The 27204-nt window shown below is 41.9% G+C and overlaps 1 protein-coding gene across 1 annotated transcript in view; it reads left to right on the top strand.

Moving 5' to 3' along the window:
• The window catches only part of LOC104594940 (ARM repeat superfamily protein), a 107004-nt gene that overhangs the window by 76954 nt on the left and 2846 nt on the right, over nucleotides 1-27204 (top strand). The window contains exons 16-20 of the mRNA XM_010255498.3: nucleotides 186-368; nucleotides 465-569; nucleotides 11202-11360; nucleotides 12254-12298; nucleotides 12800-13021. Of these exons, the coding sequence (XP_010253800.1) occupies nucleotides 186-368; nucleotides 465-569; nucleotides 11202-11360; nucleotides 12254-12298; nucleotides 12800-13021 (714 nt within the window). The remainder of the gene's footprint in view (nucleotides 1-185; nucleotides 369-464; nucleotides 570-11201; nucleotides 11361-12253; nucleotides 12299-12799; nucleotides 13022-27204) is intronic.

Here is a 27204-nt window from a genome sequence, read left to right as displayed (position 1 = left end):
CCGATATGCTCCAACCGGCATATCAGCCTGTATCGATATTTTGAACCTTGATTAGTGTTTCCTAGGTGGTTAGTCTCCTATCCGGTTGTGTACCTGGTCATCTATGCAACTTCCTTTGACACTGATTCGTTCCGATTTATTAACCGGTGGTACTTAATTTGTGTGTTCCTTTTTAATTCAACAAGGTCTGGGAGGAATCCACTGGTGAAAGTTTACTGCAGATTCAACTTCTTATTGCACTTCGAAACTTTGTGGTTGTTCTTGGTTATCAATCACCCATTTGCTACAACATGCTCTTGCCCATTGTGCAAAGGGGTATCGATATAAATAGTCCGGATGAGCTCAACCTTCTGGAGGACAGTGTGCTGGTGGGTTATTCAGTTTGATAGTTTGATTTTGTCTATTCTTCACTATTTTTATTTGCAATTTTTCCATACTTGTGCCATTAATGGAAATTTTTGCAGCTATGGGAGGCCACACTCTCTCATGCTCCCTCAATGGTGCCTCAATTATTAGGATTCTTTCGATATCTAGTGGAAATTATGGAACGAACATTTGATCACCTGCAGGTCAGAAATACAGAAAAAGCTAACTGGTCATTCTCATCTAGAATATATGCCTAGTAATATTTCTTTTTGTCTTCTATATTTTTATTTTTTTTTAAATCCTTGCAAAAAAAGTGGTAGTTGGGTTGTTTTCCATATAGATGCTCTCTTAGACTTTCTGTGATACAGTTGTGATCTTATTAAGCTCTTCTATTACATGTAGCTTTTTCTTGCAATATTGGTCAACTATTATTGAATCTTGTATTGTTTTCTTTTTGCATGTACAGTAATATATAACAGATGCTGGATGTGATGTAATGTTAATAGAGTTGAAGGATACATGTGATCTTTTTTCTGGGATAAATGAAAAATCAATTGAGAAGAGGTTATGTGCCAGAATGGTAATGTAGCTAAAATTGAGAGAGAGAGAGAGAGAGAGAGAGAACAAAATCCACAAAGCAAGGCTTAAAGATGTTTTGAAGTTTAACCGGTTGACAAAGCTAAAGGTAGATAAAAGGTACTTTTTTCAAACTCTCAGTGGATAAAAGAGTTGGGGCTTCGAGTAGAATATTCCGTGTAATGAGTGAAGGGGAAATGAAGAAAATTGGGAGTGGGGATAACCAAATTTGACAAAAATGGAAAGAAGTTTGTTTCGAAATTTGACAAACCCTTCCTCTCTTTTCCCCTCTAGTGAGACTTAGGATTGGTAATGAAAATCTTATAAGATTTTGGACTGATACTTGGTGGGGCCCTCAACCTTTGTCTGTTACCTATGCTAATTTTTTCAGTCTAACCCTGGACAAGGACATCTTGGTGTCTGCTGTTACCTACCCTAATCTTTCCGTAGAGCTTTGTCATTGGAAACAGCTTCTCTGTATATGCAGAGGTAAGGTTACGTACATCCATCCCTCCCCAGACCCCGCATTGCTCTCCTCCAATCAGTTTAAAGGTTTCAGGTATGCTGATCTTGATAGTCAACCCTGTCACCCTCTCATTCCCAGTCCAGATCTAGATTTCCTCCTGATGTTTGATGGTAGCTGTAGATCTATCTCAGGCCTGCCTCCTGCGGGCTGGCCTTGGGGGTCTTATTCTGAACAGAGAGCAGTATTTTAAAAGTGAAAGGAGCACAAAAAGCGACAGGTTCCAAATGCGCCTGAGGTGCAAGGCGAGGCGCACACCTTTTTAAAAAATGCGTACAAAATTTAAAAAAAAGGAAAACTTAAAAAATAGAAAAAAAATCCAAAAAAATTAAGAATGGGGGGAGCCCTGTTTTACTGTAAAAAAGGAAGAAGAAGGGGGTGGAGCCCCCTGTTTTAGTGTAAAAAAGTGCAAGGGAAGACTGGAAGAAGAAGAAGAAGAAGGGGGTGGAACCCCTGTTTTCAATGTAAAAACTGAAGAAATATTTGGAAAAAAAAAAAAAGATTGGGCAGAGCCCCTGTTTTTCTGTGAGGAAGAAGAAGAAGAAGAAGTACCTTGTCCTTGTGCCGAACTGCTGAAGGCCTGAAGACACTGCAGTTGCCGTTCGACCGAGAGATGGCCTCCTGATGATCGAACTTCGAAGGTGGCCTGAACCTGCTGATCGAAGAAGAATATGGGGGCTGAGGGGCTCTGAACTTGCCGTTCGACACTTTGACTGAGACTGGGAGAGTCTGAGAGTCTGAGACGATTTGGGTGAAAGCCTTGCATGGCAAATTTTTTGCTCTCTCGATATGGGTCGTGTATTCTCTCTTTCAAATTTGCCATACATATGCAGTATTTTGGTACATAAAAGGAAATAAACAATTTATATACAATTATAATCATGTATAAAATTAAATTTAAAAACAAATAAATAACCAATGGGCAACCTAAATAGGCGCTCGCCTGGGTCACCTGGCGCCTGGCCTGAGGTGCACGCCTTAGGTACAGAGGCGAGCGCCTTTCTAAAGTCTGGCCGCCTTGACCCATGTGAGGCGCCTAGTCTGGAATGCGCCTCGCCTTGCGCCTCAGGCGTGCCTTTTAAACCACTGACAGAGAGGGCATTGTGATTTGGGCTTTCAGTGGTCCAGTTGGTGCTGCTGATGCTTCTGAAGCTGAAGTTAGGGTGTTGGTGACTCTAGGAATACCATTGATTGGGCCACCCATGGAGTCTAGGTCATTTTCTCAATGGGATTAGCACACTGGGTGAAAACATTGGACCTCTTTAGGATGTTTCTACAAATGATATATTATGGAATTGGACTGAAGTGGTACAGACAAACATACATAAAGAAATACTGAGAATAGATTGGAAACCACCAGAGGTAAATATGCTGAAATTAAATTTTGATGGTAGCTCTTTTGGCAATCCAGGAAGGGCAGGCATAGGGGGAGTTATCAGGAACCACCAAGGAGTAGTAAAGTCTCTCTTCCCAGGACCAGTAGGTTTTGGAGACTTAGTTCTGGCTGAAATTTTGGCCCTGCTGCAAGGTTTAAAAATAGCCTTGCAGGTAGAAGTTAGAGATTTGGAAGTGGAAGGAGATGCTCTATTGGTGATTTCTTGGGCAAAGAATATACAGTCAGCACCCTGGAAATACAGATTTTTGGCCCTGCTAATAGGTGTTTGCTTTGTTCTGTTTGTGTTTTTGTACATCCTTTCATGTACATCCCCCCCCCCCCCCCGGTGGTCCTTCTGAATATAAATGTTACTTCTTCTCAAAAGAAGTTTGTTTTGAAATCTGGGGTGGAGGTTTCTGATATTGAGAATGATCAAAGGGAGTCAGATGCCGATTGCGCTCCAGGTCTTTGCAATCGAGAGGATGCCGAGTCTGTGTTGAAGTTGGTAGAGGTGTTGGAGAGGGTGAAGGGGGAAGTTTGGTTGATGCAATGGGTTGTAGAAATTCTACTCAGGATGAGATCTCGGTTGATAATCACTTTGTTTTTGAAGAGTTGGTAATTGGAAGGATATGGGTGGAGTTGGGATGGAGGAGGGTCAAAGAGAAGATTTGGTTGTAATTGCTGTGGCAGTCACTAAGGAACCTCAGGGTTCAAGAAATCTTCAATTGGTTCACGTCACTAAAGTTTTCTCTCAGCTGAAGTTTGGTCTGGTGGGAGCAGGGCTTACAAAAAAATTTGAAAAGGTGTGAAGATGATGGCGCTGATTGTTGATGAGATTGACAGGGAAGGTTCTCGGATTCACATCAGACCAGATTCCCAGATGGAGAGTTTTCAGCAGGAAAAGAAGTGTAGATGGTTTGGATTCTGTTGAAGGTGTGTTGGATACATGTTCTGAAAAAAAAGAAAAAAAAGGAGAGGTCAGGAAACTTGCTGTCAAGACTGTTGGAACAGACCAACAGAAGGCAGTTAGTCAGTTTTACAAGAGGAGGCCACATCAGCTCAACTAACCAGCCAGTTGTAATAACTGCCATCCAATTGGATTGTCAAGACTGTTGGAACAGACAAACAGAAGGCAGTTAGTCAGTTTTACAAGAGGAGGCCACATCAGCTCAACTAACCAGCCACTTGTAAAAACTGCCATCCACTTGTAACAGCTGTGACAGTCAAGATTGTAGCACTATAAGTAGTAGAGCAGAAAAGGAATAGAGGACTCTTTCAGCATTAAACTCTCTCTCTCTCTCTCTCTCTCCTTCCAAGAATTCAGGAGGTTGGCCCCTCGAAGAGCCCTGAGTTAGGCAGGTTCCTAACAATTTGGTATCAGAGCCAGCATGACCAACACAAGAAACACATCAGTAGACACCCGAGTGGATCAAATGGAAGTCGAGATCCATCGAATGTCTTCAGATCTCAAGGAAATGAAGGAAAATTTCACTGCTCTCCTCCTTCGACTGGAGCAGGGTGTCACAAGGGTAATCGTTGGGGCCCCGTGTGGCACTCGAAAGGGGCGAGTAAGCCTACGCAACAAAGCAAACACACACAAAAAGGCAACAAGATGGAACACGAATTAGCAAAAGGCTATTTGTATTGCAATAATCAGTGGCAAGCACAAGCACACAGTACAATGTCGAGGGGATCTCGTGCTTAACCTTTACACGCTTATGAGCTCACTCGACTACCTACCTCCCCTCCAAGAGTACGTTAAGCTTTTAGGGGAGTGACAATAAGAAACATCAAAAAGGTGAAAAACCATACTATAGTATTACAATAATGCCATTGGCAATCCCCCCATACAAAAGTACATGCATAGCCCACCCATGACACACTTGGACACTGGAGTGGCGGCTGTAGGCACGATGGTTGGCACTTGATGGCACGACGAAGAGAACACTTGTTACAGTCTCCCCCACTCAATTCAGTCTTCGTCCTCGAAGACTAGCTTCTGCTTGAGGCTTGAACTTGTTGGTGAAGGAAGGTTCTTCGACTACTCCACGAACAGGGTTTCTTCCAAGGCCCAGATAGGAGGTTGGGTAGATGGCTAGTGGATGTTCCGGATGGTGGGAAAACCTATGGCTAGTCCCTAAGTTAAGCCCCTGCCTGGCTGCTTCGAGGTAGGATTTTGGATGGTTCCCGATGGTGGTAGGAAAATTGGTGGCCAAGGCTGGGTCAAAATGGTATTTTGGATTATTAGGGTGTTGGTTCCCATAAATTTGTCCCCAAGGGTGACTCACAGGGCTACTACGAGATTTAGCTTGAGGGATGATGTGAATGTGGTCCCTAAATGGTTTGGGTGGCACTCGCTCTCCCCGGTGGTTGTGGTAGTAGATGTGGGCAAAGTTTGACACGGCCTTGGGTCTTCTATTGGGCCCACCAGTTGTGGGTGTGTGTGGCTTCTCCTGCAAAGGTGGCTTCCGCTGCTGTTGTTGTGGCGGCATTGGCACTGACGCTGGCGCTGGCGCTGACTTCTTCCTGGAATTGCTACGATCACTTCTGGTTGCGCTGGTGGTGGTTGTAGATCTCTCTGCCATCAATAGTTGAGGTGAGGCGCCGGTGCCGCTTTTGCCTGTATCATGAAGTCCATTCCAAGGACAATATCAAAATCATCTATGTGGACGACGGAGAGGTCAATCTCTCCATCCCAGGTGCCGAGTTGTAGTCTTACTCGGCGAGCCAAACCTTTAGTAGGTTTGGCACCTGTGTCAACTAGGGCCCTGATTGGCCTCCCGCCAATGGTTACATCAACATACCTCAGTCCTCTCTTGACTGAGGAGGGCTGTTTGGAGGTAGCCCCTTTCTTCATCATGGCATTGAAAAGTTGGAGGGCACCCACTCTTGGCGCCTAGGTACTCCGTTCCCCATCACTCTGCTCATCATCACTTAGCTTGGCAATGAGGGCATTCAGCTTTGCTCGCTTTGGGCAATTCCTGGTGAAGTGCTCCTCCCCACAAATGTAGCAAATGGGAGGACGGCTTGGTCTCCCTTGATATTTGTTGTTGTAGTAGCTTTGACTTCCTTATGGCTGCTTCCCTTTGTGGTGCTCGACTGGTTTGTGGTTGAAGGGTGGCTTCTCTTTCGGGGGACTTGGTTGTCTATCTCCCCCACTCGAATGTGTGGTACGCGGGCTGGCTGGTCTGCTTCCTTCGTCATCCGACAGTCTCTGTTCACTAAGTTGTTCAGCCACGGTCATGGTGGAGGCAAGGTCTTGAACATTGTGTCATTGGAGCTCGAGCTCGGCCCAAGGCTTTAGGCCATCCATGAAGTTGAACAATAAGTCTTTGTCTGACATATCAGTGACTTCTAATGTGAGGGCTGAAAACTCTTTGACATAGTCATGGAGGGAGTCGCCGTGCTTGAGAGTCTTCATCTTGCGACGAGCGAGGTATTCCACGTTCTCTGGGTAGAACTGTCTCTTCAGCTCTCTTTTAAAGTCAGCCCAGGTACGGATAACACACGTACCACATTCTATATCAACACACCTTCTGCGCCACCACAACATAGCGACATCAGTCAAATACATAATAGCAGTACGTACCTGAGTCATTTCATCAGTCACGTTGGCGGCGGCAAGGTATTGTTCCATTTGCCACAGGAAGTTGTCGAGCTCTCGTGCATTGCGGGTACCCGAATAGGGAGTTGGCTCCCTAATCTTGATGTGGGAGGGAGTATGTGTAAAGGAAGTGCTGGCTGGATTAGCGACGACCCTCTTCAGGATTGCACATTTTGCTTTGAGCTCCTCTAATTGAGCTTGGGTGTCGGAGGAGGCACATGCGGCGGACTTCATTGAGGCCCACTCCGCTCTCATTTCATCTAGTTGGGCCTGGACGGCCATTGATGTGGAGGTGCTTCTTCTCCACGTTGGCCACTTGTTCTTCATCTCATCGAGCTGGGCTTGAAAACTGGCAAGCCTATCTTGGACCTGCGAGTTGGAGGAGCTTGCTTCTCATTGGCGCGCAGTGCTGCAAATTTGCTTGAGCGTGCCATTGATTATGTCTCGGACCTCGTCCACAACTCCACTCAAGCGACCTTCAATCTCGACCAGTGTGTTGTCCATGGCTTCCATGTTTTGGTGCAGCTCGTCTATCGAGTCTTGCATCTCACCTATGGTGGCTTCGCAACGCAGCATGCGCAACTCAACGGCTGCATGCTTGTTGGAAGATTTCTCACGTTTGCTGGGCTTCGGTTCCTTGTCCTTGCCGATGTCATCGGCGGGCGCATCATCGGCCTCATGGGCTGTGAAGAGTCCATGCTCGATCTCCTCCGCGATGTCTCTGTTGTGCTTCATGCTGTCACTCGCGTCGCGGGTCGAATGGCTTAAAAGGAGCTCTTGCTCTGATACCAACCGTCATGGGAGTAATTGTTGGGGCCCCGTGCGGCACTCGAAAGGGGCGAGTAAGCCTATACAACAAAGCAAACACACACAAAAAGGCAACAAGATGGAACACGAATTAGCAAAAGGCTATTTGTATTACAATAATCAGTGGCAAGCACAAGCACACAGTACAGTGTCGAGGGGATCTCGTACTTAACCTTTACACGCTTATGAGCTCACTTGACTACCTACCTCCCCTCCAAGAGTATGCTAAGCTTTTGGGGGAGTGACAATAAGAAACATCAAAAAGGTGAAAAATCATACTACAGTATTACAATAATGCCATTGGCAATCCCCCCATACAAAAGTACATGCATAGCCCACCCATGACACACTTGGACACTGGAGTGGCGGCTGTAGGCACGATGGTTGGCACTTGATGGCGCAGCGAAGAGAACACTTGTTACAAGGGGGCAACGAACATTGACAGAGGAAGCCAAGAAGAGCGCAGCAATGAAAACAGCCGCAGAACAGGGGCAGCAACAAGAATGGCCAAAATCGACTTCCCCATCTTCTCAGGCGGCGACCCAACTCCCTGGATTCTCAGAGCAGAAAGGTATTTCGATTACCATGAAACACCGGGGCAAGATAGGGTAGCTCTGGCTTCTGCGCATCTTGAAGGGGAAGCCATCCTCTGGTTTCAATGGTACCGAAGGGGGCACCCTCGCCAAACTTGGGCAGACTTCACCGATGCCATGACTGTCTGTTTTGGGTCATCTGGGTTCGAAGATCTTGATGAAAATTTGGCAAAGCTGTGGCAGGCAGGATCAGTAAAAGAATACCAGATGGAGTTCGAAAGGCTAGCCGTAAGAGTCCAAGGGTGGACGGAGAAGGCATTGGTGGGAAGCTTCGTTGGCGGCCTAAAAGAAGAACTGCGACTGGAAGTGAAAGCGATGCAGCCCACTTCGGTCATCAATGCGGCAGCACTAGCAAGATTTTATGAGGACAAGTTCAGTCGAGCAAGAAAGGTGCAGCGACCATGGGGTCCAAAAGCAAGAAGGGAGCAAGAAAGGACGACAGCACCAAACAAGGAGGAAGGAGTACTAGGCCCAGGCCCACTGGTTCCTTTCAAACGGCTGACCTGGGCAGAGATGCAAGCCCGCAGAGACAAAGGTCTCTGTTACAACTGCGAAGAGAAATTTGAGTCGGGCCATCGCTACAGGAAACAGCAAGCGTTTCTCCTCCAAACAGATGCCGAAGAGGAAGACGACATCACCGGTTGCGCAGAATCTAACCCAGGGTGGGAAATACAATCCAATGGCACACCTGGAATATCCTTACAAGCCCTTACGGAACTTGCGTCCCCTCAAACAATGAGAGTTGCAGGGCTGATTCTAGGACGCCAAGTGTCAATCCTCATAGACAGTGACAGCTCCCTTAACTTCATAACTCAAATCTTGGTGGATAAAATGGGACTTCCGATGCAACCAACAATGACCTTTACGGTTCATGTGGCCAACGGTAACAGCCTATCTTGCAATAGCATTTAATGGGCCTACCACTAAAGATTCAGGGTCATCAGTTTGCAGTGGACCTATATCCTCTCCATCTCAGTGGAGCAGACGTGGTGCTAGGCATTCAATGGTTAAGGCAGCTAGGACCCGTGGTCTGTGACTGGGCCCGTCTCACCATGGACTTCACATCAGGAAACTCTACAGTCCATCTACAAGGGCAGACATGCAAGGGCCCAAGGCCCATCAGTCTTGCAACACTGACAAAGCAAAGAGGAGACCCAGATCCGCCCATATTCATGCACATGGACTCAAATTTTCCTACTTAGATCTGCAATCAAATTTCCTACATTAGACCTGAGGGCAAGGTCGCTCTAAAGGAAGGGGGGATTGTCAAGACTGTTGGAACAAACCAACAGAAGGCAGTTAGTCAGTTTTACAAGAGGAGGCCACATCAGCTCAACTAACCAGCCAGTTGTAATAACTGCCATCCACTTGTAACAACTGCCATCCAATTGGATTGTCAAGACTGTTGGAACAGACCAATAGAAGGCAGTTGGTCAGTTTTACAAGAGGAGGCCACATCAGCTCAACTAACCAGCCACTTGTAACAACTGCCATCCACTTGTAACAGCTGTGACAGTCAAGATTGTAGCACTATAAGTAGTAGAGCAGAAAAGGAATAGAGGAGGACTCTTTCAGCATTAAACTCTCTCTCTCTCTCTCTCTCCTTCCAAGAATTCAGGAGGTTGGCACCTCGAAGAGCCCTGAGTTATGCAGGTTCCTAACACTTGCCTGTTGAGAAAATTGCTGAAAGAGATGTAGAGATTGGCAAGAGGATTGGCCTGTTTTTCTGGAGTAGTGAGGGGTTTTCTAGGAGAACCTTTGAGGATTTTGAGAGAAGGAAAGAAGAGAGGTTGGAAAAATTCAAAAGCTATAATTGGGGAAGGTGGTGAGATTTGGAATGAGGATGATGAAAGGGCGGGAAGAAATGTTCGAGGGGGAGGACTAAGATGTTGGCTTTTGAAAAGTGTTGCTTGGCTTCGGTACAGGTGGAGGTGTGCGGGATTCTTTGGGCTCGAAGGTTTGTTTCCTTGTTTAAGTTTTGTTATAAGATTTCAATAGTTGTTTTTTGTGTCTTAAGCATCTATCTTTTTCCCTCAGGTGATAACTTATCACCTTCTTTCTATTTTTTAATGATTTTTTTATTATACAAAAAAAGAAGGGCACTCAAAAATTGATGATTAAGTTAGCTGTAGTAGGATCAGGAAAAAAAAAACAATATACTATTTTCAGTAATTTCTAGTGTCTTTACAATATATTAGTTGTAGTCGGATCCGAAAATGTTGGTAGAGTTGTTTTAGGAGTTAAGAGTCCTTATTTGAATGTCCCTATGGGTTACCTATTTGCTTTCCTTGATTTAAAAGTAAATAGAAATTTAGAATATTTTTTGGGTCAGTTTCCTAGTTTAAGTTGGAGTCTGCAAATGGATAGCCTAGCTCTCATGTTTAGTCTATAATTAGGGTCATAGTTATTTGAATTTAAGAGTTGATATATTGGAATAGAGGTTTAGTTTTAAGCTATCTACAGGTAATAGTGTGATATTATTTCTCTCATTTCTTTTAGAAGTGCATTGTTTCTTCTCTTTCTCATTTGTGTTCAGATCTGAATCTCTTCTTTTCACAATTAAGAATTTAAGTTGATATTCTTCCTCTTCTTGCCACATTCATCCTAGTAGAACTTTCTCATTTCCCATGGTCTAATAAATGTCAATGCACCTATTAGTTATAAATCTTTTTTGTACATCACAAAAAAATTCTCATGTATACCATTTGAAATTATTATGATATATAAAATTAAAAAGACTTGCATTATATTCTTCTAAAGATAAATTAAGAAATATATGTTTTTAGTAATTTTAGACTTTTTTTTAATGTTTTTTCATTTTCTATAGTGGATTCCGGCCATATGTATTGATGAAATTTAGACCATATGCTCATATCAAAGTTTATCCTATAGATAGATACGTTATAGTGCATATGATAGTACTTGGAGAATCTTACATCTCTTCAAACAATGCACGGCATAAGAGCAAACTCCCTTGCAATGCAATCAATATGGATTAATGGTAATTCAACCCTTGTTACTAGGGAATTTTTTTTGTGGATATCAGAGAAATTGTAACTATTAGTATCACATGCGGGTGCCTCCTAATTGAGGTTAGCTTATTGTTCCTTACATTTTCTTCCACTCATTTCTAATAAAGTTCACCTGTTATTGAAAAGAGGGAGAAAGAAGACTGCACATTTGACCTGCCAAATCTGTTGTTGGAGGAATATTGAGCATGGTTAAATTTGTTGTTGGTTGACAAATTTTTTACTTGCATTCTTTCAGATCATTAATTAGTAGTTCTTTGTTATGACTTTTTACTTTCTATTTCATATTAGCATCATGATGTCAACACTCTGTACTTCTTAATTATAGGCTGCTGTCAATATCATAGAGGGCTACATAATTTTGGGTGGAACCGAGTTCCTGAACATGCATGCTTCAAGTGTGGCTAAGCTTCTTGATTTGATTGTTGGAAATGTGAATGATAGAGGACTGCTATCAATGCTTCCAGTCATTGAAATTTTAATACAGGTGCTGCTTTAGTTTTATTTATTGTATATCAATGAATTGTTGTAGGGTTCTTGCATTTTGATATTTGGTGAATCCTGTTAGAAGTCATATTTTAAGTTGCAATGCTTCTTTCTTTATATACATTTTGTTGTCAATATAGAATGATAGGCTTCATGATGGACCTCCCCTAATGCAAGGCCAAAATATTTTTGGATACTCTTATTTGATGTCACATTTTTTATGTGTTTAGTTACCATAGTACTTGCTCTTATATAATATATTTTACGCTTGTGATCTCATTGGGAGTGACTTAAATAGTATTTAGTGAAAAAAAGAACTTTTTTGTGCTTTTTTTTCATTATAGAACTATAGATATATTTTAGTTGGTAAGTTCTGGGGGAGTGAAACTTCAGACCTGTGTTCAAACCATCATAGTCTACCTTCTCTCATTTTATCACCTATTGGAGGCTTGGAGCTACTCCTAGGTTCTTTCAAATGATTTCATTTCTGACCCTGTCCTTAAGTTTATCCACTCATCCATGTCAGCATACACATTTCTGCCATGCTCATTTTACAAAACTTTATATTGCAACTACATTATTATCATTTGGTTTCTAGTTAGCTAAGCTCAAACCTTGGCCCACTAAAATTAAAGAAGACTACCAAGAATCCCCAGGCTAGACTACATATACCCTGATGTGCCCCTTTGATCAAAAGATCGAACTTATTCTTCATATGATTGCTAAGAATGCCCTTCCATTTCTTGAATTGATTTAAATTTTTGGCATAGGTAGTAAATACATTGAATTATTACAACATTGAACATAGTTGCATGAAATATCCACCTATACTTGTCAATGTCCTCAATTTAGATATAAAGAACAACAGTTGATTATTTGGTGCTGCTTTTGCAGTGTTTCCCTATGGAAGCGCCCCCATTAATTAGCACCACTCTTCAGGTATTTGAATTTCTTAGCCAAGTAGAATTTGATGGAGGATGTTCTTAAGACTCTATTTGCAGTGCAAATCCGAACTGGGTGCAAAATATGCACCCTTTCAACTTGGAGGTGTTTGTTTGTAGTGAAGCTTTGCACTCCTACCTGATGACTGGTGTAGAACTTGCACTATTTGGTGATGCAAATTTTGCATCCAAAAACTGGTGCAAATTTTACACCACTTTGTCCCACCTTCATTTTCTTCCATATGATGTAGGGACTACATAATTTTACTGCACATTATACTCCTCAAACAAATCAAAGTTAAACCTGAAGCAAAAGTGAACCAGAATTTGCACTCCCATGCAGTTGCATGACAAATAGAGCCTAATCTCCATAGTAGCCAATTATTTGTATACTAATTTAAGATGGCTTCATTGTTTCACCTTTCCTTTTATTTCTTCTTTTTATTTATTTATTTATTTTTCCTTTTGTTTGGGGATGGGTATCTTTTGATGTTGATAGAAATTAGTTGTAATATGTTTGAGTGGAGGGGATGATCGTGATCCTTCTAAGACAGCAGTCAAAGCATCTTCAGCAGCTATTCTAGCAAGGATCTTGGTTATGAATAGCAATTATCTTGCCCATTTAACGTCAGAGCCATCGCTTTTGCAAGCACTCCAACAGGCAGGCATTTCTATGGAAGAAAATATCCTACTCAGTCTTGTTGATATATGGCTTGATAAGGTAATTATATGACAAGCATTAATATGTGATAGGTTCTTCTGAAACTTGTTGTAACCTACGTACTTTTAATTAATTTAACATTTTTACTTGCATTTATTAGTCATAACTATTGGTTATTTTGAGATGTATTTGCTTACAGTTTTATGATTCTTATTATATATTCTAGACATGAATGCATACTTATATTTGATGCATAATGTTTGACATTCATATAGCTTACCAGTCTAATGAGAGTTTTGGAATAAGGAATGCATATTTTTATATGATATGTAAGTCAAGTAATAATAAGAGTGCAAATCAGGGTACTTAGGATTGGAGACTGTTGAGTTTGGGCCAATTTTAAGTTATTGGGCCCAGCTTTGTTTTATTTTTATTTAAGTTATTTAGTTAGGAAGTTATTGGGCCGTAGGCCCATTAGTTTCTGTTAATTTTAAGTTGCGACTGTTCAGCTACTTAAAGTAGCCACCCTACTAAGGGTATCTTTGTAATCTTTCATTCTTTTACTTAAGTATATAAATCAAGAGGGGTTGGCGGCCAGATCTATTCAATTCTAGCTACATCCCACTCTCTTTTCTTCTTCTCTTTCTTTCTCTCTTGCTGAAACCTTTCAGCTTCTACTTTTCTTCACAAATCATATATCAGAATCAATTATCAGCAACTTCTACTTGGTATTAGAGCAGGCCGAAGGTTTCTTAAGCTGCTCTATCATTCAGCCCTAGATCGGCCGACTGCATGGTGATATGAGAGGCTGATCGAAGACCTCAGGTAAGCCCAGTTTTTGGATTTTTTGGTGGATCTTTTTTGCCCTGTAGCTGGAGAGTCCTATTTTTGTAGGACTCTTCAATTTTGACCTAGGAAGTGGCACCCTAATTTTTTAGGGTTTCTTGGAGTTTTCTAAAGGCTGTGGTTCAAGCCCCACCTGTTTTGGAGGCCTCTAGAGGGAGCAGCTGCTTCTTCTCTCCCTTCTCCTACTCCCGCGGAAAGGGAATCTTTTGTGAGAGGACCATCTAGGGTACCATAAGGGTGTTTGTGGTGCTTGAAGGGAACTATTTCATATTTCTTCATCTTAAAGTGATTTTCTAACCCTTTTTTGGGAATAATGGAGGGCCACAGAGTTGAAAACAATGGGACAAGGGGGAGGAGGTGTTGGAGACCTTTTCGGGGTTAGGACCATCACTACAATTTAAGTTAGATGGTACAAACTATTTAGAATGGTCACAATCTGCAAAGATGGCCATTGGTGCTCGTGGGAAGTTGGGGTATATCACTGGTGAGGAAGTGAAACCCGAGACTAACTGCTCCCGGTGGGTACAGGAAAATTATATGGTAATGACTTGGTTGTGCAACTCTATGCTGCCCCATATAAGTAAAAACTTTTTGTAGGCAAATACAGCTAAGGAAATTTGGGATGGGGTTGCAGAAACCTATTCACAGAGTGAGAATGTTGCTAGGGCCTACCAGTTGAGGAACCAGGTTATTGCTACCAGACAAGGAGATAAACCTATTGTTGTTTATTTTTCGGCCCTTAAAACCCTATGGCAGGAGATTGACCGTCTAGAGACAATGGTTTGGGAAAGTAGTAAGGATGCAGCTACCTACCAAAAGCTCTTAGAGAAGAATAGAGTCTTTGAATTTCTTCCTGGCCTTAATCCCGAGTATGACATTCCAAGGCATATCCTTTCCAAGGTTAGTGTTACTCTCTCAGGCATATGCCTTTGTATTAGGGGAAGAGAGTAGGAATGTGATGATGAAGAATTTGGGTCTTGAGCAGTTAGGCATGGTTAGTACTGTGAAACCTAAACAAAGTGGAGATCGGGGTGGCAGTGAAATCAGGAAGGAAGATAAGAAGGATTTGATCTGTGACTACTGTAAGAAGCCTAAACACACGAGAGATACTTGCTGGAAGCTTCACCCTCACCTTGTGTCGAATAGACTCAAAAACAAGAAGGGAAATGTTAATATGGCAGTAACTGGTGACTTACTTGGACCCCCTACTACAACTACTTTGGAGTTTGTTGCAGCTGCTGCAGTGAGGACCAAACTTGAGAGATATGGGCAATTACTTAATCAGCGAGATACAGTCAGCCCTAATCCGTTACCAGCTGGATAGCTAGGTACAGGTGGATCTGGTGGTGGACATTCTATTTCCTTTACTTATACAGGTAGTTCACATGCCACTGCAAACTATGTTTCTACTACAGGTAAGGAGGGACCTCCTTGGATTATAGATTCTAGAGTCTCAGAGCATGGACCCATAGTTCCACTATTTTCTCCTCTTAACAACTCTGCTCTGGTAGAGACAAAGTTTCCACAGCCGACGGATCTCATTTTTCCATTGCTGGAATGGGGTCTGTCAAGATAATTGGTTCTATTTCCCTACCCTCTATTCTCCCTGTACCCAAATTGAGTACTAACTTGTTATCTATTAGTAGTTTGACTAAGAACTTGAATTGCTCAGTGATTTTTTGTTATGGACGCATTCCTCGGAAAGACGTACCATCGCCGCCGGCAGCAACAGGAACCTGACCCACCGCCAGATTAGATTAGATCATCTTGCCTGTTCTTATCTTATTCTATTGCTCTTATCTTATCTTGTTAGTAAGTTATCAGATTAGGATTAGTTTATCTTATTATCAGATTAGGATTAGTTTATCTTATTATCATATTAGGATTAGTTTATCTTGTTATCAGATTAGGATTAGTTTATCTTATTATCAGATTAGGATTAGTTTATCTTATTATCATATTAGGATTAGTTTATCTTGTTATCAGATTAGGATTAGTTTATCTTGTTATCAGATTAGGATTAGCTTATCTTATCCTTAGCAAGATAGAATTGGAAGTCTCCCTATTCAGCAAGGAGACTCCCTAAGATTAGGACTCTTGTAATCTCCTATTTAAGGAGACACCATTATTGAATGAGGATATCGAATATTCAGTTAAGAAAGAGAGTAAAGGAGAGTTAGGTGATCTCTTGAACAAAGGGAGGAACAAGGGAAAACAGAGGGTTTTCCCCGTGGACCGACCCGTGACGAGATCCTATTCCCGGGCCCATAACATTTTTTCTCCTGGCCATTGTGTTTTGCAGGATCTGGTTTCAAAAAGGACGATTGGGAGTGGTCGTGAGGTGAATGGAATCTACTTTCTGGATGCGCTTCCCAATCATCAAAGTTATCATGTTAGCAGGGATTTTGAGTCAGAGTCTGTGGGTCAGATTATGCTTTGGCATAATCTTTTGGGACATTTGTCTTTTACTTCTTTGCGTTTCTTATTTCCAAAGTTATTTGAGTCTGCTAATTTGTCTAGCTTAGAGTGTGAAGGTTGTATGCTTGGAAAACATTGTAGACATTCATTTAAAGCCAGTAATAAAAGGTGTTCATCTGCTTTTGATGTTATTCATATTGATGTGTGGGGACCATACCATGTTCCTTCTATGGGTGGCTACCGATACTTTCTTTTATTTGTGGATGATTTTTCTCGGTATTCTTGGATTTACTTGATGAGATCCCGTGATGAGGTACCATCATTGGTTCGACAGTTTCATCAGATGGTGCTAACACAGTTTGGGGTACAAGTGAAAGTGTTCAGATCAGACAATGCAAAGGAATATTTTGAAAAGAATCTTGCTTCGTATCTATCAGAGTATGGAGTAATTCATCAGAGCAGTTCTTACAATCCACAGCAAAATGGTGCAGCAGAAAGGAAGAACAAACACGTTGTTGAGATTGAGAGGAGCATGATGATCACATCTACTGTTCCAGTTCGATTTGGGGTGATGCAGTTCTCACAACAGTCTTTCTGATTAATAGGGTGCCTTCTCATGTTCTTGGATTTGGCACCCCATTCAACCTCCTTTTTCTTGAGGGGGAGATGTTCCATATTCCTCTCAGGATTTTTGGTTGTGTTTGTTTTGCTCATGTTCTTGGTCCTCACCGCTCGAAGCTTGATCCGAAAGCAAAGAAATGTGTTTTTCTTGGGTATGCAGAAAATCAGAAAGGGTATTATTGCTATGACCCAGTCTCTGGGAGTCAGTATGTTACTATGGATGTCACCTTTTTTGAGTCCACATCTTTTTTCCCGAAGGGTTCTTCTCAGGGGGGAGTGTTTTGGGGAAGGAAGTGAGCAGTCTATTCCTCTTCCGGTTTCAGTCCTTGTGTCCACTCTTGTGTTTGACCGTCCTATGTCTAATCTACCTATATCACCTACCTTACCACCTCCCTTGTGTCCAGTTTCTCAGTGTTACTCACGGCAGTGCCTATGACTTCACAGGGAGGTTGATTCCACTACAGAAGAACCCACATCACATCCTATCGGTTCCTCAGAGACTCCAAATTCGGTTGACACTGACTCAGGTATTCCTCTTGATCCCTCTAGTGTTTCAGTTCCTATTGATTCCACTAACCCCATTACACTCAGATGACCTGGACCTTTCTATTGCACTCAGAAAAGGGAAGAGAAAGTGTACTACTCATTGTATCTCACAGTATCTCTCCAACAATGGACTTTCTCCTTATCGAGCCTTCCTTTTTTCCCTCGCTCTGTGTCTATACCCAAGGGAGTTAGTGAGGCTCTCTCCAAACCTGAGTGGAAGACAACTATGCAGGAAGAAATGGCAGCTTTAATTAAGAATTAGATGTGGGAGATTGTGGATCTACCAGAGGGCAAGGAGACTGTTGGGTGTAGATGGGTTTATACAGTTAAATATAAGGCAGATGGAAGTATAGAAAGGTATAAGGCTAGACCGGTTGCGAAAGAGTACACTCAAACCTATGGCATTGATTACTTAGAGACTTTTGCACCAGTTGCAAAAATGACTTCTGCTCGGTTTCTTCTCTCTCGTTGCTACATATTCTCGGCCCCTTTTCCAACTTGATGTAAAAAATGTCTTTCTTAATGGGGACCTGCAAGAAGAAGTATATATGGATCTTCCTGTTGGTTTCTACAGTGATGCTAAAAAGGGGAGGGTATGCAGATTGAAGAAGTCTCTTTATGGTTTAAAATAGTCTCCCATAGTGTGGTTTGACAAGTTCAGGAAAGTCTTGATCGCTTTTGGCTATACTCAGACTCAGTCAGACCATACTTTGTTTATGAAGCGAAGGGGGTCCCTGGTGTCAGTTTTGATAGTTTATGTGGATGACATTGTAGTTACAGGAAATGACCTGAGTGAAATTGACAGTTTGACGAAGAATCTGCACAGAGAATTTGAAATTGTTTTGGAGCAGCTACAGTAATCCAAACCAGTGAAGAAGGAAGAAGAAGATGAGGAAGAAGACAAGAGAAAGAGAGAACAGGAGGGTTTAGTCGAAACTGATTAGTCACCCATTCAGTCGACCCCCTTATGTTTATTAGGTTCTAATTACCCTTACAAAGACTAAACTGCCCACACTTAAGTGTGGGGCAGAGTGCTCTAATAAAACAGCCACATAAGCAAAGTACTTAACTGACATGAGATTACTAAACTACCCCTATTCGGCTCACTCTAACACTCCCCCTCAAGCTGGAGAATATATGTCATATAATCACAGCTTGTTACATAGATGGTTCACTTTCCCCGAGTTTAGAGCTTTTGTAAACAAATCTGCCCATTGATCATTCGAGCCCACATGTTCTGTGTTTATCTCTCCAACAAGGACCTTCTCCCTCACAAAGTGGCAATCAACCTCTATGTGCTTTGTTCTCTCATGAAATACAGGATTGGATGAGATATGGAGTGCAGCTTGGTTGTCACAATACAGTCTCATAGGTTTATCCATGTGAAACCCAATTTCTTGTAGAAGATTCCTCAACCACACTAACTCACAGGTAGTATGTGCCATGGCCCTATACTCGGCTTCAGCACCACTTCTGGCCACAACCGTCTGCTTTTTACTCTTCCACGTCACAAGATTTCCTCCAAGAAATGTGCAATAGCCCGTAGTAGATCTTCTATCATTCACTGAGCCTGCCCAGTCTGCATCTGTATACCCCACTACTTCAAGTTTTCCTCCTGGTTTATACAATAGTCCACGGCCTGGGGCTCCTTTCAGATACCTCACAATTCTAAGAATTGCATCTCAGTGAGGTATACGAGGGACCTGCATGAATTGGCTCACCACACTGACTGCAAAGAATACGTCGGGTCTCGTGATAGTTAGATAGTTCAGCTTCCCCACTAGTCATCTATACCTTCCAGGATCTTCAAATACTTCTCCTGTATCACTGCCCAACTTAACATTTGGTTCCATAGGGGTCTCAGCCGGTTTTGCACCTAACAATCCTGTTTCTTCCAATAGATCAAGAACATATTTTCTTTGGCACTGATTTACACCTTGTTTTGACCCGGCAACCTCTATTCCCAAGAAATATTTCAATGTTCCAAAATCTTTTGTTTGGAAATGATTTTGCAGAAATACCTTTAATTTTCCAATCCCCAATTTATCACTGCCAGTAATGACAATATCATCCACATAGACCACTAATAGAATCTTCCCAGCTTCTGAGTCATAGCTGAACACTGAGTGATCTACCTGGCACTGCTTCATTCCAAAACTCTTCACCACTTCACTGAACTTCCCAAACCAAGCACGCGGCGATTGTTTTAGCCCATAAATTGCCTTCTTCAATCTGCATACCTTACCATCCTCCCCCTGAGCAACAAACCCAGGTGGTTGCTCCATATATACCTCCTCCACAAGATCACCATGGAGAAAGGCATTCTTTATATCAAGCTGAAACAGAGGCCAATCATACATAACTGCCAAGGAAATTAGTACACGAACAGAACCAATCTTAGCCACCGGAGAGAATGTCTCCATGTAGTCCACTCCATACAATTGTGAGTAACCTTTAGCAACAAGTCTGGCCTTCAGACGCTGCACACTACCATCTGGCAAGTATTTCACAGTATACACCCATTTACATCCCACAGCATGCTTACCAGGTGGGAGAGTAGTAAGTTCCCACGTTTGAGTATGTTGAAGAGCAGAAAGTTCCTCCTCCATTGCCCGCCGCCAATCAGGTGAACTGAGAGCTTCTTGAACATTGTTAGGTATGGAAATAGAGGATAAAAGGGAAACAAACTGGCGATGTGATGTAGAAAGACGAGATAATGAAACAAAATTGGAAATGGGATGGAGGGTAGAACTGCGTTTACCTTTCCGTAAGGCAATGGGTAGGTCAAGGTCTGAAGGTTCAACAATAGGAGCCATGAGAGGATCCGCAGATGAGGTAGAAGCTGGAGGAGGGGCCGGTGTCGTTCGACGTGTATACACTTGCCGGATTGGTGGACGTTCGGTGGTGATCTGCACGGGATGAGGTGATGAGTCTACTCCAACAACAACATCTGGAACTGGATCACTGATAGGGAGAGGAAGAGGAAGTGCGGGTGGAGACGAAGGCGCTTCAGGACTTGAGAAGAAGGGGACTGACTCAAAAAAGGTGACATCAGGGCAGACATAGCACTTCCGGGTAATGGGATTATAACACTTGTACCCTTTTTGAGTCCGTGAGTAGCCAAGGAAGACACATTTAATTGAGCGTGCATCTAGCTTGTCTATTCCAAGGCTCAGATTGTGGACAAAGCACACACAACCAAAGACACGAGGAATTAATGGGAATGGAGATAAAGTGGGAAACAAGATAGAGAAGGGGGACCGACCATGAAGGATGAAGGAGGGCATCCGATTAATGAGAAAACATGCAGTGAATACAGCATCACTCCAAAAACGTTTAGGAACATTCATGTGGTGAAGATTAGACCGAGCAGTTTCAAGAAGCTGACGGTTCTTTCGTTCAGCTACCCCATTTTGTTGAGGGGTGTATGCACATGATGTCTAATGAATAATGCCATGTTGTTCTAAATACTATTGAAATGAAGTAAGAAAGTATTCACGACCATTATCTGAACAGAGAATTTTGATTGGAACACCAAATTGTGTGCGTATTTCAGCATGGAATTTTTGAAAGGAGACAAAATACTTGTACCCATTATAAGTAAATCCATGTCATTCTTGAACAATCATCAATAAAGGAGACAAAATACTTGTACCCATTATAAGACTCTATTTTGATTGGACCCCAAACATCTGAATGAACCAAAGAAAAAGGACTCAACATATGACTCTCAACTCTTGGACTGAAGGACACACGACGATGTTTCCCAAACTGACATGACTCACATTGCAAAACTGATAAATGACTCAATGACGGGACCAAAATCTTGAGAGCCTTGAGAGATGGATGTCCCAGTCGGCAATGCCATTGTAGAGGAGTAAGTGAAGTCTGAAGAGCAATTGAAGATCCACCGCCATCAAGATAATACAGTCCACCAGCTTCATGCCCCCCACCAATCTTCTTCCCCGTCTTGAGATCCTGAAAAACGCAAGTGGAAGGAATGAAGGTAACAGAACAGTTAAGAGCTTGGGTTATTTTACTAACAGACATAAGATTGAATGGAAACTTAGGGACATATAAAACAGATGATAAGGGCACAGAAGCCATGTCAACATTACCAACCCCACATATGGGAGATGAGGACCCATTGGCAAGTGTAACAGTTTATGATGTGGAGGTTTCAGAAAGAGAAGAGAACACACCTGGAGTCCCGGTCATATGATCTGAGTCTCCAGAGTCAATAATCCAGGGAGAGGTTTTAGATGACATGCAAGCAATACCTGATTGGGCAAGTGTGGCAGTGGTATGATGTGAAGTAGTTTGAAGGAACCGTTCATACTCATCACGCGGTATGCTTACCATTTCCCTCCCAGAGGTAGATGTAGATGTGGGAGGAGTTCGGTCTGCCAGTTTACTGTCACTGATATCAACCTCACCTGCTACAGCATGATTAGCCCATTTAGAGGGAGGGCCATGTAGATCATAACAAAAATTCACTGTGTGTCCCTCTCTACCACAATGAGTACATTTCCTTGTAGAGTTATTCTTCCCTCTGCCACGGCCAACCCCTGAGTCACGACCACCCCAACTAATCATGGAACTACCACGGCCCCCTCGGGGAGCATGACCTCCCCCTCTTGTACTATGTCCAAACCCTCGAGCTGTCACAAGTGCTGATCTATCAGACTGTGTGGAGTTCTCTGTCTGTCCCAAAGAAATTCTACGAAGCCTTGAGAATACTTCCTCAAGTGTAGGAAGAGTAGAGCCCCCCAATATTTGGGCTCTAACTGGTTCATATTCCGACTTCAGCCCCACTAAAAATCTTGTAACATCTAGTTGCTCCCTTTGCTGTTGCTGAACTTTAATATCTGGAGTAAGGGGGTGATAGACATTGAGTTCATTCCTTATATTCTTCATGCTGGCATAGTACTCTTCTAGAGTTTTGGTTCCTTGTTGTAAATCAAAATACTCCTGATAAAGTTGATACACTCTTGTTGTGTTATCTTGTCCAGAATGTAGCTTCTTAGCATGCACCCATATATCCTTAGCCGTATCAAGGAACATGAAGTTGGCACTAATTTTGGGTTCCATACTATTCCACAGCCAAGTCATGATTTGAGCATCTTCTTGCTCCCAATCATCAAACCCTGGATGGCTTTTCATCTCTTACATGCTTTACTTTCTTCTTTGCCTTGAGAAACACTTCCACTGATTTAGCCCATGGAACATAGTTCTCCCCATTCAGCTTAATTGAGGTCATTTGTACCCCTAGGTAGTCGGAGGAAATTACCACATTAGGTTTCTGATCATTGTAGCCATCTCCTATTGCTGCCATTGTACTTTTTTTCAGTTGCCTCTAACCTTACTTCTCAGCTACAAGCTGATTGATGTTGTTCACAGTTTGATACTTCAGCACCTATTGCAGCCCCTAAACACAACAGTGGGAGCACACACTTGTTCTTCTTCACACTACTGCTGACTTCACACACCTACGACCCACATAAGCATCACAAGCACCACAACACAACAGTAAGCCCTCTTACAACCACACAATAAAAAAAAATTGTGCATCACAAGCACCACAACACAGTCAAACTGCTACACCCAGTTCAGATTTGTTTAACACACTTGAGAGGGCATTACACGACCACAAGGAGCTCGGCAAGGTCACTGCATTCCACCTTACACCACTCAGCCACCTACAGCAGCCCTAACACCACTCAACAACTCACAGCAGCCCTACACCATTCGGCTACTGCACACACAGCCCTTCTTAGGGCAACAATGAACCTAGTTCTCTAGGTTCTAATCAGTACTAACTGATTCTTGAAGGGCTCCTACCCAGAAATACCAGCAACACAGAAGGACTAAATAACCAACCTTCCTTTGAGAGTATCAGCCAACCATTCACTGCTGAAATCACCTTCCTTGATGAAGAAAACTGTGCGCAGAAGAGAGCAACGAACTGTGATGTCTCAGACCTAGGGCGAACCAGCTCTCTCCATTAACTAACCAGAAACGAAGAAGAGGGTGTCACGAACACAGCTGAGATGCTTTGCAAGCGGAAGCAGGTCAGAAACCTCGCTCTGATACCATGTTTTGGAGCAGCTACAGTAATCCGAACCAGTGAAGAAGAAGAAGACGAGGAAGAAGACAAGAGAAAGAGAGAATAGGAGGGTTTAGTCGAAACTGATTAGTCACCCATTCAGTCGACCCCCTTATGTTTATTAGGTTCTAATTACCCTTACGAAGACTAAATTGCTCACACTTAAGTGTGGGGCAGAGTGCTCTAATAAAATAGCCACATAAGCAAAGTACTTAACTGACATGAGATTACTAAACTACCCCTATTCGGCTCACTCTAACATAAATTAAGGATCTTGGGGAGCTGAGGTATTTTTTGGGCATTGAGGTCACAAGATCAAAGCATGGAATTTTTATTTCTCAGAGGAAGTATGTTCTAGACCTTTTACAAGAAACAAGGAAATTTGGAACAAAGGCAGCTAGTACTCCTATTGATCAAAATCACAGAATTAATGCATCAGAAGGTGAGCTAGTGAAGGACATTGGGGGATATCAGAGGCTAGTGGGGCGGTTGCTATATTTATGTCTGACAAGACCAGACATCTCTTATGTAGTGAGTGTGGTGAGTCAATACATGCATGTCCCATGAGTCCAGCATTGGGAGGCTGTTGATAGGATTCTTACTTATCTAAAGGGACACCCTGGTAGAGGAATACTATTTGCTGACCATGGACAGTTGAAGCTAGAGGCTTACGCAGATGTTGATTGGGCAGGATGCCTAGATGACAGGAGATCTACATCAGGAGTTTGCACTTTTGTTGGAGGCAATCTAGTTTCATGGAAAAGTAAGACAGAGACAATTGTGGCAAGGTCAAGTGCAAAAGCTGAATACAGAGCCATGGCACATGGAGTTTCAGAGCTTCTCTGGATCCGTTCCTTGTTAGGAGAAATTGGTTTTGAGGCAGAAGAACCTATGATGTTGTATTGTGATAATCAGGCAGCAATTAACATTGCCCACAATCCAATTTAGCATGACAAGACAAAGCACATTGAAGTGGACAGACATTTCATAAGAGAAAGGGTGACCTCAGGGGAAGTTTTTCTTCCATACATTGCTTCTGATTTGCAGCTTGCTGATTCTTCTTACAAAAGGTGTTACAAGAAACAAGCTAGAGCATGATCTACACAAGTTGGGAATGGGTGACATTTACTCCCAACTTGAGGGGGAATGTTGAGTTTGGGCCAATTTTAAGTTATTGGGCCCAGCTTTGTTTTATTTTTATTTATGTTATTTAGTTAGGAAGTTATTGGGCCTTAGGCCCATTAGTTTATGTTAATTTTAAGTTGTGACTGTTCAGCTACTTAAAGTAGCTTCCCTACAAAGGGTATCTTTGTAATCTTTCATTCTTTTATTTAAGTATATAAATCAAGAGAGGTTGGCGGCCAAATCTTTCAATTCTGGCGACATCCCACTCTCTTTTCTTCTTCTCTTTCTTTCTCTCTTGCTGAAACCTTTCAGCTTCTTCTACTTTTCTTCACAAAGCATATATCAGAGTAAGATGGGCAAAATGGAGGGGTGCATCTAGAATCTTATGTGATAAGTACCACTTAGATTAAAAGGAAAATTCTATAAAACAGTTGTAAGGCCAGCTATGCTGTATGGAACAGAGTGTTGGGCAGTCAAGAAACATGTCCATTGTTTGTGGCAGAAATTCATCTGAGATGGATGAGTGGAAAAAACTAGAAAAGGATAGGGTCAGAAATTAAGTCATTCAAAGGAACTTGGGAGTAGCTCCAATAGGGGTGATAAAATGAGAGGAAGTAGACTAAGATGGTTTGATCACATGCATAGAAGGCAGCCTTTGACAGCACCCATAAGAACTGATCTATTGCAACTTGAAGGGGCTTAAAGGGGTAGGGGTAAAAAAAAGCACAAGTTAAAGTAGTAAGAAATGATTTAAATGATAATAATTTAACTATGGTTATGGCAATGGCATTAAACAGAACGGAATGGAGAAACAGGATTCATGTATCGAACCCCATATAGTTGTGATGAGGCTTGGATGATGATGGTGATTCCTTCTATAACATGCACCTTTCATGATTTCTTCTCAATGTAAAATGGAACAATGTTGCTTATATTCACTCCTTGTGCTTTTCTCCTCTTCTTCTATCATAAAAAGTATTCTTCTCCACTCAGAATAGTCAATTTAGTAGAGATATTTGAAATTTCCTTTTCTGTCACTAATTCCACAAGGATGAAACTACTGTTTTAAAAGTGAAAGGCACAAAAAAAAGTGCAAGGGCCATTTTGTTCTCAAAAATGCAAAAAAAGGCGCAAAAAATGCAAAAAATGTGCACAATGTGAGGAGCATGCCTTTTTGAAGCAAGGCATAGTAATGCAAAAAAAAAGCCAAAAAAATAAAAATGCAGATTATTAAAATATTAAACACATTATTAATTAAAAATGTAAACTTAATATTTAAAATAAATTCTTTAAAAAAAAGCATATTATCTCACATTAAAATACATGAACATAACATGTAAAACATATTTAAGATAAAAATTTAAAAATGAAATCAAGCATAACATATAAAACATATTCAAGCATGCTTAATCTCTTTATTTTTTTTCCCAATTGCATTACTTCAATTAGCTAATGTGATGTTAAAAATTACGCATTCTTGATTATACAAGCCACCTTTATACCAAGCCCCTCGAGGCAAGCCCAAACAAGTCCATATTAGGGTCTTCAAATTCGCTCACTTCGCTTGTTCACCGAAGCTCTAAAAACCCCATATTTGCCAATGTTGCTCATTCATTCATCCTGATAAAAGATATTTTTAAAAGACATTTAAGAATTTAAGACCCTAATATGGAATTATGGACTTGTTTGGGCTTGCCTTGAGGCGACCAGGCACACGCCTTTTGAAAATACTTCGCCTGGGACCTAGACGAGGCACATAACCCTAAAATGCGCATTTCATGTACACATACCCTAAAATGCACCTCGTCTGTGCACCTAGGCACACCTTTTAAATCACCGAATGAAATACTAGTCAGATGATATCTTCATGTTCTGTGCTGCATTAAAGATCATGCATCAGAATGCCCTCTCCAGTCTCCACAACCTAACTTTCATTAGAGTTAAGTTCAGCAAATCCAAAGCAAAAAATATCACCTAAAAGGTTTCCATTTTCATGAGGAACATTATGGCATTTGTCTAAACGTTTTTTGGTAGACAAGGTGCACTCTTTTGTGTTCTTGTTCAGTTGTTTTGTGACTTGGCAAATGATCTATTTGGTGTCTTACTGATGCTATATATTTGTTTTAACTGTCTTATTAAATACTAGAGCACTTTATCCCTTGTTTATCAATTTAAAGTGCCACACAGCACTCTCCAGAGTGACTCTGGGTATAGATAGGTCAACCATCAAGGAAAATTGACTTCCTTGAAATTTCATTAGTCACTGAGATTCAACACACCTCCTGGTTCCAACTCTGGCTTGAGGACATTGCTCTATGGGTCCCCACGGTTGGACTGGAAATCTAGGAGAAATTTGTGCCCTCATCTTAGTGTTGATGTAATAGCTTATTTGAACTTTATCTTTCCAGCTCTATAAGATATTTTTTGTTTCCAGTAAAAGATAAGAAGCTTCTTCAAAGTTGGTTTTCAAGCTCTATAAGACAAGAAATTCTGCATATGCTAATTCTGATAGTTGAGTTACATTTGATTGTATTGATGATTCATCACTCTTGACTCCTTAATTCGTCCTATGTTGGATTGA

Source organism: Nelumbo nucifera, chromosome 2, assembly GCF_055504915.1.
Source record: "Nelumbo nucifera cultivar China Antique chromosome 2, China Antique-T2T, whole genome shotgun sequence".
NCBI classification, from domain to species: Eukaryota; Viridiplantae; Streptophyta; class Magnoliopsida; order Proteales; family Nelumbonaceae; genus Nelumbo; species Nelumbo nucifera.
This window is presented reverse-complemented; position numbering and strand designations above follow the sequence as displayed.